The sequence below is a fragment of the Diorhabda sublineata genome, chromosome 7, assembly GCF_026230105.1.
Source record: "Diorhabda sublineata isolate icDioSubl1.1 chromosome 7, icDioSubl1.1, whole genome shotgun sequence".
Classification (NCBI taxonomy): Eukaryota; Metazoa; Arthropoda; class Insecta; order Coleoptera; family Chrysomelidae; genus Diorhabda; species Diorhabda sublineata.
The window spans coordinates 13,435,071-13,449,578 of NC_079480.1; the positions used below are offsets into that span (position 1 = coordinate 13,435,071).

A 14,508-nucleotide genomic window follows, 5' to 3' on the forward strand; every position below is an offset into this window, starting at 1 on the left:
TAAACATAAAATATTACAGCTTTTTGGTTGGCTTAAATTTTTCGAAGGAAATAGTCCAGTATATTCAAATGATATTTTTCCAATTTTACTACCATATTCATCCAATAGTAAAAATAGAGATAGAGCGTGGTATAAGAAGTTTTTTAAATGGGCCCTAGCGATAGAGATAAAGAGAGAGCATCAGTATACCACTCCTATTTCTCTCTACTGTTTTTTGATTGGATTAAAATGACGTCAATGTTTCCATTAGTGTGAATAGCAAAAGAGGAGTATAACAAGTTTTGAATTTATTGGCGAGTGGAGGTGGATAAGGAGTGGTAAACCGATGCTCTTTCTCTCTCGTTCACTAGTATTATTTCACTTATTTGCCACACTATTAATGTCCCAATTATCAAATTTTGCATTTAAACCACTCAACATATAGATGAAATTCAACTCAAATTTCTCTACTATTCCATTATTTCACACCAGGTTTTTTAATAAAACCCACCGTTGTTATTCCGACTCAAATATGATATCATAACCTAAAATCTGGGATCCACTAGATTGAAATCTTCATCGTCAAATTCCAACCATTTTTCAATATCGGATAAAAGGATATCCGCTGCTGTCTAACCTTGTAAATCTTAATGGGTATTGAGAGATTCTCAGTGCAGTGTGTACGTGTATGAAATACAGATTTTCCTAAGAAAAAGACATGCCAAAAGCGATTTCGTTCAAATGAATAGAAATTCTTTCGAGCACACTTTTATAGTGATATGTAGAATAATAAATAACTGATCTAATTTTACGAGACGTTAAAGGCATTTAAATCTAACGAAATTATACAGCTTTTGAGGGTAGTACAGTTTAATGGAAGTAATTTAAACTGTATTTATATATAGAATAAACGTAAACAATAAGCTCATGATTTAGATAGAAGTTTAATGCATTTGATGTATCAGGAGAGGCAGAAGCTTCGCTTGTTTTCTGGCACTAATTGTACATTTGTTTGCCAGAAATGTTAAAAAAAATTAGGGAAAGTATCGCAGAAAACGAGTAAGCTCCAGTTTTGGCCTCCAATGATTTCTTGTTATTCCCGAATATTAAAAATTAATCGCGAGATCACCGTTTTTCTACACTTCATGAAGCGATTGATGTGTTCAAATCACATGTATTAAAAAACTTAAGTTGCAACCTTCGTAACACGTCAATAATAATTTTTCTATCACCCAAAATTAGATTTTCGTAACACATTTTTAAAATAGAAATACCCGTCCAATAATAGAAAAAGTATTTATTAAGCATTAACACGTACCACTTTTCAATAGCTTAATTATCCCTGTTTGCATTACCAGGTAGGTAATTTTATAAATGAGCGGTTAATATCGGTAAATTTTATGGCAGAAACAATATCTAAACTGTATTATTTAGAATAATAAACATTAAAAATTAGTAGTCTGTTGAGTTTCATAGTAAATAGTTCATTGTTCATAGTGCAAAAAGTGATTCATCATCATCATCATGATTCAGCCTTATCTCGTCCACTACTGGACATAGGCCTCCTCCAAATGCTTCCACTTTTCTTTGCTCTGAGCGGTTGCTACCCAATTTATCCGTATTCTTTTAATATCGCCAGTCCATATCGAAGGGGTTCTTCCTGGATTTCGTCTGTCTGTTCTCGGTCTCCAATCTAGAATTCCTTTTGTCCATCGGTTATCTTGTATCCTTGCAATATGTCCTGCCCACCGCCATTTTTGTCTCAGTATTTGGTCTATAATATCTTTAACTCCAGATCGTTTGCGCAATTCGTCATTCCTTATCCCATCCCTCATAGTTATGCCGAGCATAGACCTTTCCATTTTACGCTGTGTAATTTACAATTTAAGTATTGATCTTTTAATTAATGTCAGGGTCTCCGCGCTATAAGTCAGGACTGGGAGGACGCATTGGTTAAAGGCTTTTCTCTTAAGGCTGATTGGCACATCTCCTTTGAACACATCTTGCAATTTACCAAACGAAGCCCATCCTAGTGTCTTCGAGACAGTTCTATTGTTTGGTTATATATATAACTCTCCTCCATCTGAATATCTTAGTTGTCCACATTTAGTGGCTGGCTAGGAACTAAATTTGTCAAATTGGCAAGCAAGAAGTGAGTTTCAACCGGGATCTCAAAATGTTAAGTTTATACCCCTTGTAGATCCCAAAAATGTCCTTCTACCCCCCCTTCACATTAAACTTGGATTGATGAAAAACTTTGTAAAGGCTATGGATAAAGAGGGTGATAGATTGAAATACCTTAAAGTAAACTTTCTCCAGTTGAATGAATCCAAATTAAAAGAAGGTATTTTTATTGGACTACAAATAAGAAAATTCCTGGAAGATGACAATTTTGCAGAAAAGCTCACCAGGCAGTAGCTTAGAGCATTTGTTACTGTAGTCAGATGATTTTTGAACAATAATATGGATCCAAACTATCAACAGTTAGTTAATAAACTTTTAGACGCCTACAAATCCCTTGGTGCTCGAATGTCATTGACTATTTCCTTCGAAAAATTTAAGCCAACCAAAAAGCTGTAATATTTTATGTTTACCTAGCAACGATCAAATTTCAGCGATAATACTGCACTAGTGCAAATTTTCGATAATTTGCACTAGTGCCAAATTTTCGTCTAGGATTAATAAACATCATTTGGTTTTAATTTTATATTTTAAGAAAAGGAACAATTATTGTTTATTTTAAATTAAATTTTTCTCAGGAAATAGTCTGCCAAAATGCCCTCTCGTGCATGTCAAATTGTCTCATAATTTCCTCGAGTGCGCCTTCGCATTATCGACAATTTGACATGCACTCGGGACATTAATATTGAAAATTCATTTTCTCCATTCCCATCTGACAGTTTTTTCCAAAAATTTTGGAGCTGTCAGTGAAGAGCTGGGTGGAAGGTTCCACCAAGATATTGGAATGGAAATTTGGTAACAAGGACGATGGGATTCGGCCATGATTTGTGATTACTGTTGGTTTTTGAAAAGAGAAAGTGCAATCCCTCATAAAAGGAAAAAGTAGGGTTAATTGATATTTAAAGTGATTTTTTTTTGAAGTTTTTGTTCTTAATAGATGTGAGGCATGCTTATTAGATGTAAACTATAAATATTGTCGATATACACGATTTCAAAAACGTGAAATTATTTGTTTAATAAATATTAAACTTAAAAACTTAAAAACCTCACGTGTTACAATTATTTTTTTCATATTTTCGTATCTGTACAGGTCCATTTTATAACAATATGCTATTCATTCTTGTGTTACTACAAAAAAATGTTTATTTGTCGACCAAATAATTATCAACGAAATCAACAATCGATAATTTCTCGTAATTCGTTGCAAATCCCTGTATAACTATTGTGGTTCCAGCGTTATTGATCCACAATGTGATTTCAAGTTATGATAAAACTTTAAATCTCGAAAGACTGGCGGAATAATATTTTCGTCTCTAGACTGTCACTTTACGAAGCTATCGTGCAAAGTTCGAAAAGTATACAACTTTTATGAAGTTTCATTTCTCTCGATCGGTATGTTTTCTTCTTATTTTTTCCCTAGTGTGATAAACGTTCAAGTTATTCTAGTAAATTAATTCGTAATTCTACTCTCATAAGGCAATTTTGAGGCATCTACAGTGGCAATTTATTGAACAAAGACAACTATCTTAAAGTTGTTATTGTAGTAAGAATAATCAGTTTTTTCCTTTGCAACGTGTATTAGGAAATTAACAAGCTCATATTTTTGACTAATATTAGCACTAATCATTACTAATTAAACAGTTTTAGAGCATCTCATTTTAGACGTTAAAGCTTAAGCTTCAAAATGAAATGTAGTAGACCTTTTAAATATTATCTGTTGAAAAGTTACAGAAGTTTGAATATATGAATTTTTCAATAAAATTTTCAAATTTTAATATTTCAATATAATTTTTCTTTTTATTTGAAATCGAAAACAGTATGAAAATAAAACATATCACGATATACGTACGTGAATTTATTATTTTGGTATTCGATTAGATATTCTTGACTCGGCTCCTTCGTCGCCTCGTCCATAAAAATCTATCTCGTACCGTACTAAATAACTTCCCGGACTAACATAAAAACTATTACAGTTTCCTATATAATATTTATGCTGCCAAATATACTTCATTTATGTCAATATGTCATTACTTTGTCGTAAAGATATTTTTTTCTAATAACAAATATTCACTATATTTCTATAACGATAATTTCAATTCGTGGATAGCAGTAAACGTTAAATTCATAGCAAAATGCCAAAACCAACAGGTCCAGACCAAGAATTGGGCGCTAAATTCGGTAGACCCGATTTAGAACGTGTTGGACTGTTTTCGGAAATGTCGTATTTGCATGGAGCGAAATATGCATGGCAAAAACCCATTTATTTAAAAGGGGCCAATATGATAGGGGAATGTTCTAAAATTAAAGCTGGAAAAGCAGATTGCTATTTTGAGAAAGAATTCAAAAGGATATTCACAGGGGAGTCAATAAAAGGGAGAGGAAGGAAACCACCACCGATGAAATTTAAAAATATTTCAGAAAGTCCTTTCATGCCTACAGGGGAAACTAAAAAACATTCCACACCCGGAGATTATTATGGAACTTTCAATACTTTTGAACATTTCAGGTAATCAATTAACATACATAATCACACATATAACCTTCATTTTATTTAACAATTTTACATAATTTACTTATAGTAAAGCAATTTTTCAGTATGATTGTTCACACCAAATAACATCTGAAAAGTTCTAAGTTAGGTTAGGTTAGGTTAGGTTAGGCTAGGTTAGGTAAGGTTGGGTTAGGTTAGGTTGGGTTAGGTTAGGTTAGGTTAGGTTAGGTTAGGTTAGGTTAGGTTAGGTTAGGTTAGGTTAGGTTAGGTTAGGTTAGGTTAGTTTAGGTTAGGTTAACAAAACGGACAAATTATTCATTGGGTAACCACAAGATCATTGAACATGTAAATCTCTGTATAACTAAATACTGTATTTTTTATTGGACATATCGAATGCTGTAGGACATGAGCTGGTCGAGCCATAACAGACCATGGAAATCGACAGGTTCTTGGATATCGTCATAGAACAGAAGAAATTTGTTGTTTTTGTATTCAATCTTATTGTTAAATGAAGCTCGGTGATCTAAGCTACGAAAATAAGTCAACAGCAATGAGCAAAGGCAAAAATTGCGTGCCCACGAGACTTGTTCGTATTCTATTAGAAAATGGATAAGTCTATATAAATGGGCTTAGAACCTTCAATTCACGAACATACAGGATATTTGTAACTCTCTAATCTGTTGGTTTTTATAAAATCAAAGCTACTATGGGAATATTCGTAGTCTCTGAATTTTGATGTCTATATCCAGTTACCCTTAAGATCTGGAACAAGCGTTGCAATTCTTTCGTCATTTTATTGAACTAGACGTACAAATTCCTTTCATAAAGTGAAGACATGATAATCAGTTTTTGGTATACTGCTTGATGATTTATCACCAGAAAAACATCGGAGAAACTCCCGACTTGTCGTTTCTACGAGGAACTAAAGGAAACAGCGGGACAGGTAAAGTCGTTGCTACCTACCATCTACGCTGAAACGTCAGATTTGTTTTTATATTTTTAAAATTTAGTACCATTTTTGTAACCATGTAGATTTGGCTAATCGGAATTTTTCTGTTAGCCGCAATATATCAGCTAGTTTGAATTAGATACGTTGCTTGTTATAATTTATCAATATGGTTCAGTTATGGGCGATATGGTGGGGGAAGCAGTTTTAAAATGTATAACTTCCATGTGTTTCAATTTTTTCCTATAATTTGGCTTTTACAACATCATTTTTATAAAGACTAGCCTGTTTCATTAGCCATTTCTGACTAGTACCATGGAAAATTTAGAATAGTACCAAATTTTAGGCAGAATATGTTTTATTCACTGTTCAAAATTTTAATAATTAGTAGATGCTAGATGCACTGGGTGCAAATCTTGATGCACCTCCATGTAGAACGGATACAATCCATATTTTTGGTACCGTACTGTGAAAATATTATGGGTCGTACTTCCTTTTTATTTTATATTCTATTTTGATATAATCTTCAGCTTGGTGAATCCTCTAAAAGAATATAGAGTACAATTAAACATTTCTTTAAAAGACTAAATCAAATTGAATGCGATTCATTGATATTAGGGCACGATTTGACTGTTAGATTACTCAAATTTGTTTAGTCGAACGTATCCGATGTGGACGCTTTTATAGTCCAGAGAAAATAGGAAACGAATCAAGATATGTCTACATATAGTGGTAGCGCCGTTTTCCTAAAAGGCATTCTGATACAATAAATGTATTTTGAAGTTGAATAATTCCTCGAACAATTATAAAACGATTCTAAATCCGGAAAAATCGCTGGAAAATTGTACTCCGGGGGTACACGTAGGTGGTTCTACAGGGGTTCTCGGGGAATGAATTTGTATTATGAAGCCAAACCAATATTGAATTCCGTTATATGAGCAAAAAAACGAATCCTCAAACATTTTGTATATCAACGATTGAATGAATTGATTTCAAAAATATTCATTGAGCTTTAGAATTATCACTGAAAACCGTCACTTACGAGGATGCAGGACACAACGAAAACACAAAAAAATTGGATCATAATTGAATAAATTTGAATACTTCAGCAATGTATTTATGTATAATGAGAGAAAAACAAAATTGTGATAGAGGGCACTGTTGCTAACAGTAGAGATACTTTATTTTGTCGAAAGCTTTGCCGCCTTCTTTAAATTCATTTGAATTACGTAACTGACTTCGAGAAGGCGTTTAGAAACACATTACACGCTGAGAAACGTTTATTTAATACTCTGACAAACAGAATTTTCTGTTATAACAAGCGTTAGTATATTTAAATGTTTTACAATATGTCTCGTTGGTGTATAAACTATTTTTCTCCAAAGCAATAATTTTTAGAAAATTTATGTTATATTTTGAATAAAAAAAAGGTGAACCCGTCTATAGGATACATAGGAATCTGAGAAATATTATATACTACTTGGTACAAAGCGTATAACTAGCGTCCTCTATGAGAGTCAGATATAAAAACATTGGATGTATCAGCTTCTAAAGCATATATGTACAAAATTTTGATACAATGCTGCCGGTAGTTGCCACAAAATCGTAAAAAATGTATATTTTTTTTTCGACGCCCTCTTGAATACAGATGGGGTTACAAAAATTTTTTATTGAGCAAACACCAAATATTTTTCAGTTTTCTATCTATCCTAGAGACGGGATCACCTTTTTTTAAACACCCTGTATATCATAATTGGAATAATAATTTATAGTACCTATCTCCAAACAAATATCTACCTTCGTGCGCTTTCGGCAAATGCCAGAATTGGACTCAGCATGCCCGAAAACCTCCAAGAAACGATTTTTTAGCGATTTTCCTTGGTTTCCAATCGTTTTGTAATTGTTCGAGAAATTATGTAATCGAAAAATGCATTTATTATAACAGAAATGAAATTTTCGAAAAACGCCGAACCACTGAAAGTATATTTTTTTGGCGGCCGCTTTATGAATACCCTGGACTATTAGAGAACTTAATAGAAGACGTGAAGTTGTAATTAAATACTTCTAAATCATGAGGTGAATAAAAATATTAAAATATTGGATAACGAAATTGATGTAGTTGCAATACTTTAAATTGAAGGACATGTAAAGTCCACTATGAAAAAAAATCGAAGCAGAGGATGATGGTTCTAAATGGCTAGCTTTGGTGATAGTATATTAATCTAAATACAAAATTTTAAGATAAGGATTGACGTAAATACTACAAACAGTATATTAGCTATGTCAAAATCAAATGAAATATTTTATTTAATGCAAATAATAAAACAGTATTATAAACACTTTTTCAAAACTTGCCTCAGTAAATCAATTTTGCGTTCAGAACTCTTTGATATTTTTAGTATTTCGGGTAAGAATATTCGAAAGATACCTGGCCTGACTTGAAGATGGCGGTAGTTGTTTGAAAAATATCCAGTACACAATCATATAAATCATATTCAAGTTTGAAGAGGCCACGTTGTTTGGTATTTGAATGACAGCCATCAATAGTGAACGTTTTCAGTGAATTTGTGAACGTGAAAAAAATTGGTCATCGTTATGTGACACAAGACTTTTATTTGAAAGGCATTACCCCAACCAATATTGAGATGAACTAGATTCTATTCTGGTTGAGGCTGGTTCTTCTTTATCAACAGTAAGATATTGGGTATCAGAGTTTAAACGAGGTCGAGCGACCAAATGAGGTAACGACTCTAGAAATGTTGAAGAAAATCCACAAAGCTGTCGACTGAAAGTGCGCGAGCTAGCAGACATAGTGGGCATTTCAAAAGGTGCTGTACATCGCATATTAACTGAACATTTAGATATGAGAAAGCTCTATGCAAGATAGCTTCAGCATTTGCTCACAATGAAACAAAACCAGTGTCATGAAGATATTTCTATCGAGTGTTTGGTGGATGTAAAGTCGTTTTATAACCATGGATGAAACGTGGATCCAATACTTCACCACCGAAATATAAAAACAATCAGAACAATGCTCCAAAGAATGCAAAGACCGTGTTCCATCTGCAGGAAAGATCATGGCGTCGTTTTTTGGGTTGCACGTGGGATAATTTTCATTGACTATATTGAAGAAGAAGAAACTATCAACGGCGAGTATTATGCGAACTTATTGCAACGTTTTGAGCAAGAAATCATGCAGCAACTGTCGCATTTGGCTAAGAAGAAAGTGTTGTTAAACGAGATATCCGTTATTGCATTGGCCAAAATTGATGAATTAATGTTTGAATTGTTAGCTTGTGCACTCTATTTGCCAGATTTAGCCTCTTCGGATTATTATCTGTTCTCATACGTGAAGAAATAGCTCGCTAGCTAAAGATTTTCCAACAATGAAGAGTTGATGTGTGTAGTTGATGGCTATTATTATTATTATTATTATTATTATTATTATTATTATTATTATTATTATTATTATTATTATTATTATTATTATTATAATATTATATTATAATAATAATAATAATAATTATAATAATGGTATCGAACTTATTAAACATCGCTGGAGCTAATAAGAGATTACATTGAGCAATAAATATTTCTTTTTTTCCAAAATTTTTGTGTTTTATTTTTTTGGGCCCAGTACTTCTGGGACCATAGTCGCAAGGAATTTAATATGAAAAACAATTTTAAAAAATTGAACTTCTTTTTAGTCCGGTAACTAGAAAAACAGGACCGTATAAACATCAATCAAGAAATTTCGTAACAAGTCCTGGTAAAAAAGGAGGCTTCGGTTACAATAATATCTGTATTAATCCTTATCCCGCACATTCGGCAGATAAGTACGCGGCGAAACCAAAATATAAAGAATTCGGAAAGGTAAATACATTATTTTGAAATTTAAATCAATAGCAGATGAATAAACCCATTTTGTTTTATTATTTTCGATAAAAATATCATTAGAAAAGCTGTTTTTCAGTTAGCAGCTCGCTAGATATGCGAGGGTTGTTCATTTGATTTTTAATTTTCAACCTCAAGATGTCAGTACTCATCAATATAACTACTACCACAGGCCTTCTCTTCCAGAAGAGATGATCATACATAAAAAAATTCACAACACAACACGAATAATTTTGAAGTTAGGACAGAAGAAACACTTGACCATACACTTGCTCTCGTGCACTACGAACTCGTTCATGGTAGTAATAATGTTTTCTGTCCTTAGATATTAAACGGACCAATGGTTTCATCCCATTATCCATCTGCCTATTTCGATAAAAATCCTTATCCTGATCCCCCAAACATTAAACCCGGTAAAGTGTATGTCAAACCTAAAGAAAAAGCGTTTCCAGTTATACCACCTGGTAATATAATTCCTACTGGACCTGGAAAACTCCTCGGCGGTTGCAAATGCGGTGGATTCGATAAATTCCCGGAATACAAATCGAACAAATACTTCACCATTTGGGATTTGGATAAGCCTAAGAAACATGTAGGAGGTGTTTGGCTTCCTCAGCCCACTGTTCAGAGAAGTCTATACACATGTTCGGTGATTCAAGAGAATATTAGGTTTAGATTAAATGAAAGAACTTTGAAAAAATTTGCACCTTCTTATACTAAATATTTGGAATGATGTTTTTTTTAATAATACGTTCGAGCTTAATTGGTTATTCTGTATAATTCACGAATATTAGATGAAATACTCTTCTTACTTGTCAATTTTTAAATTAAATATTCATCGGGTATGAATAAAATTTACCTTCAAGTTATTCCTTGTGATTATAATTTGATTTACTGTAGGCATTCCACATCAAATCGACCAATAAAAATTTATTTTTGATCCTCAAGTTTTACAAGTTCATCGTTCTGAAATGAAGAACTGCGTACTAAGATGAGTAAAGCTTAAGGAAGGTGGATCATTTTCTGGTTTTAAAAAAATTAAGCAGAAGGTGTCATGTCATATCAAGAGATAAAATAATGAAGTTCAATATACACAGATTAAAAATTGAAGACATAGAAAGAAAGAGAGGAAAGAAAAAAATAGTTGATGTTGATGAGGAAACAAACATTGATGGAAACTATGCAAGAATGTCTACGACAGATGAAAAAATATTGGACGAAAAATGTAGTCCGATACCAGAGGAGCGACTCAGACCAATCAATTGAAATACTTATAGTAACAAAAAAAGTTATTATTGAGGAAGTAAACAGAGGAAAGAAGATTGATAAAAAATATGAAGAATAACTGCGTGAAATTGACAAGAAAAATATGGGAAGAAGAGCGATTAGCAGATGATAAGGTGAAAAGTACTGCGAGAGCTACTAGGACTACAGGATGTGATTAACAAAGTTTTGGTCAGGATAATAAGGAACATACTGGTATTAATTAATGACCCAAGAAGTCGATAAATATCAAGAAGGCTTTAGGGAGGAATAAAGCAGAGTGAACCAGAATAATTGACAGCAAAATCTAGAGCTACATATATTATGAGCAAGCTTGAGATACGATAGAGAGACTTAAGGAGTTTTAGGGGTTCCAAGAAAACAAATAAAACTGGTGAAACTAATTCTGGATAGAACTGAGATCAAAGTATTGTTAGATCGAGGGTTTTCCAAACATTTTCAAAGAAAAAGTTTGAAATTTTAGTATATACAGACGACATTGAATATATTGGAGATGAGTTGGCAACAACTGCATGAATTGATTGGAGAACTAACCACGAAAAATATGGGAAGGGGAGCGATTAGCAGATGATAAAGTGAAAAGTGCTGCGAGAGCTACTAGGAGTACAGGATGTGATTTACAAAGATTTGGTCAGGATAGGGGTTCCAAGAAAACAAATAAAACTGGTGAAACTAATTCTGGATAGAAGTGAGATCAAGGTATTGTTGGAACGAGGGTTTTCCGAACATTTTCAAAGAAAAAGTTTAAAATTTTAGTGTATATAGACGATATTGTATTGCTAGCTAGACCTAGAGGTGGAAAAGAAAAAATATACAGGAAACTGGTAGAGCAATCAATAAGATTCGAGTTCATGATACATGGGTAAAAAAATATGTAAATGGAAGAATCAATGGAAAAATAAACGTTTGAGGGCGGAAAACGAGAAATTTTATTCTGAAAAATTGATGATGGATGATGAGACTGGAAAATAAGACTGAAAAGGATTGCAGAACAACTAAGTTCCTAAATATAATATTCAAACCCTAAGTGATGAATTTTTTAATTTTAGGTCTCTTTTGACTGATTTTTTATGAAAGATAACCTAAAATCAATCTAAGAAGGGAAAACCTAAAGAAAGAAAGAAGCGTTGATTAGGCTGACTGTACTGTATGGGTGTGAGACTTGGGTAATAATTCAGATAAGTGCCAAAAACTACTGGGAACTTGAGAATTGACAACTTTTCATTGAAAAGATGAATGAATGCTGCCCTGAAAGAATTATATATTTTCCTATTAGGTTTCGTGGTGTTCTTCTCTTTATGTGTCTGAACGAGCTTGAACAATACATACGTTTGTAACGGAATTATGAATCACAGAATGGTTCGAGAGGATTTCAGATTGCTTAATACTGATCCAAAGTTCGCTAGCTGAAACTCGGGAACCCCAAAGCACTTCGATACAATAAAGTAACTTTTCCATTCAGAAGGCACTCACTTTTTCGTCAAACCGCCCTCGCATAATTTATTCAAAATAATATTAAGATTAATATCTTCTACCTAGTTATTAGAATCATTTCCATTGTACTGCCGTCGTGGTCGTATCTGCATACCAATATTTTCGTTTATTCATAAAAGCTTCGCCAATGGGAAACACAAGTTAGAATTTCCAGCAGGTGCGAAAGTTGATTTTGTGGGAGCAACAGCAAATTCCAGTATTGACCGAGCAACATTTGGCTTCGACGCCGACCGGCGGCGGCGTCGGATAATGTCGGAAAGCGTCGATGCGTCTTCCAGTTGGCGTTTGCCGCGAGTGAAGGGATGTCTTTGTTTGAAAGTTCCGCACAAGTCGTGGAAAATTGGTAAGTAGAAAAATATACATACTTTCCCATATTTATTCATTATTTAAAACGTGTTTTAATAATTTCATTGATATTTTTTCTGTTTAAAATTGGATATTAATACAATTATTTAATATTTCTTAATAATTCCATAAAATTGAAAGTTTGAGACATATTACTACTAGTTTCTTTTATACAGTGAGGCTTACAAAGTGATGGGTGAATACATTTATCAATTTATTATAATTTAATCAGATAATACTGCAATATGTAAATTTTTATAAAACAAATAACCGTTTCGGAAGTAACTGGTTCCATAGATTTTTTGGGAAAATAGAAAAAATTGATTTTATGAGTTAAATAGATTGAAAAATGAAATTTTACTTGTTCAATTCGTACAATAATCATTGAGTTATAACCTAATTAACAATATTTATAATAATTATAATCTACACTTGGCAACTTTCATTTATCGACAAAAAATTTTTCGATGCTGAACTTTTTGCATAAAATTTAGAATTTGGTATTTTCTTGTTTTTATAATTAAATTGGATTTTTTTTGATAAATCGAAACAAAAATATTGGAAAATGGTATACATCCTTGTTGTTAAAAATAATCCAGTTTATTCCATTCGTAACAAATTGGAATTGAGCTTAATATAGAAGAAGAGATATAGAAGAAAATTATCAAAAAATATCGTTAACAGCAACAATAGATCAAGTTAAGAAAACTAATAAGTGTACAAAACGTACCAAACTCTCGTAAAAGTACAAAACTGCGAAAACCACTGATATAATATGGTACAAACATATCGAAAAGTTTTCATGAACCTAACAGGTGGCGCAAAAGTCATCACACCCTCCGAAGATAATATAATTTTTGCAAATGGCGGTATATTTCAGTTCCGCTTTGATATTTATTAAGTAAACAGATACAAAATAAGATTTGAATTGGTATGATTTTTAAGAAATCCGAATATTTGATTTCTTCATATATAAATTCATCGATGGTGTTGGAATGTAGATGTCCCGGTCGTCCGACATCAATTAGGTGAAATCTACGGCGTTTACTTGTTGTCTAGAAGCATATAAAACAACATTAAATGCTGTTATGTGTGGGCGATATTAGAAAAACTTGCAGTTGTTGCAAACAATTGGGCATTAATCGGTAGTTTAACAAATAATTTCGGCTGGAGACTTGAAGATATTTCATTACAATGTATATCAGTTATTAACCACGAAGTAGTGTTTGATTTTCTCGACATTTTTATGTACACTGCAAGTTGAAAGCCTTCTCCTGCGTGGTTCTTGTTGACAGTGTCACAATTATATAGGGCAGATTTTACAATATCTAGAAAATAGACTAAAAGATCATCAATATGATACAAAAATTCAATTATAAAGATTTAAAAAGTCTTGAAACGGAATCTAATACACGATAAAGAGAATTTTTAGAAATTGTTCATATTCATAAAAACAAAACTATAAGTGATAAAAAATAATTCAAATGAAATTTATAGCTCTATTTTGTAAATTCTAATAAAACTACAAATAATTTGATTGATAACTGCTATATATTTGAGATGTAAGGAAATTAATTTTTCTTATTAGAACATTTTCTATTTTGATATTCATGATCTGGGTGACATATTGATTAATAGAAAAGCGGAAATTGTCAGTGTCAATATCATATTTTGATAAAGATTCAAAGAAAAGTCGAAACGTCAAATTTTATCTTCCAAAAATTATTAAAAAAACTAATTTTAAAATAGAAGAGACCTAAAATCAAGAAAATTTAGATCCATTAATATATCAAAAGGCGAATGAAATAAAAAATTGTTCTATTAATTGACTTACAGACCATCCTTAACGAATTATAAGAAATAGGAATTTTCATATATGAAAACCGACATATAA

The 14,508-nt window shown here is 32.3% G+C and overlaps 2 protein-coding genes across 2 annotated transcripts in view; both read left to right on the forward strand.

The window, feature by feature from the left end:
- The first annotated feature begins 4,292 nt into the window (after window positions 1-4,292).
- On the forward strand, window positions 4,293-11,839 carry LOC130446883 (UPF0602 protein C4orf47-like). Its single transcript, XM_056783388.1, has 4 exons — window positions 4,293-4,666; window positions 9,305-9,470; window positions 9,817-10,140; window positions 11,825-11,839. The coding sequence occupies exons 1-4, from the start codon at window positions 4,293-4,295 to the stop codon at window positions 11,837-11,839; spliced, it is 879 nt and encodes a 292-aa protein (XP_056639366.1).
- A 643-nt stretch (window positions 11,840-12,482) lies between these two features.
- LOC130446559 (protein slit) overlaps window positions 12,483-14,508 on the forward strand; it is a 98,810-nt gene continuing 96,784 nt past the window's right edge. The window contains exon 1 of the mRNA XM_056782894.1: window positions 12,483-12,612. The gene's annotated coding sequence lies outside the window, so the exon portion shown is untranslated. The remainder of the gene's footprint in view (window positions 12,613-14,508) is intronic.

What these genes read in the sequence shown, in the direction of transcription:
- LOC130446883 (XM_056783388.1), top strand. Translation starts at nt 4,293, where the DNA reads ATGCCAAAACCAACAGGTCCAGACCAAGAATTGGGCGCTAAATTCGGT. An exon ending in AATACTTTTGAACATTTCAG is followed by an intron (nt 4,667 to 9,304) that starts GTAATCAATTAA and finishes ACTTCTTTTTAG; the next exon opens with TCCGGTAACTAGAAAAACAG. An exon ending in AATATAAAGAATTCGGAAAG is followed by an intron (nt 9,471 to 9,816) that starts GTAAATACATTA and finishes TTCTGTCCTTAG; the next exon opens with ATATTAAACGGACCAATGGT.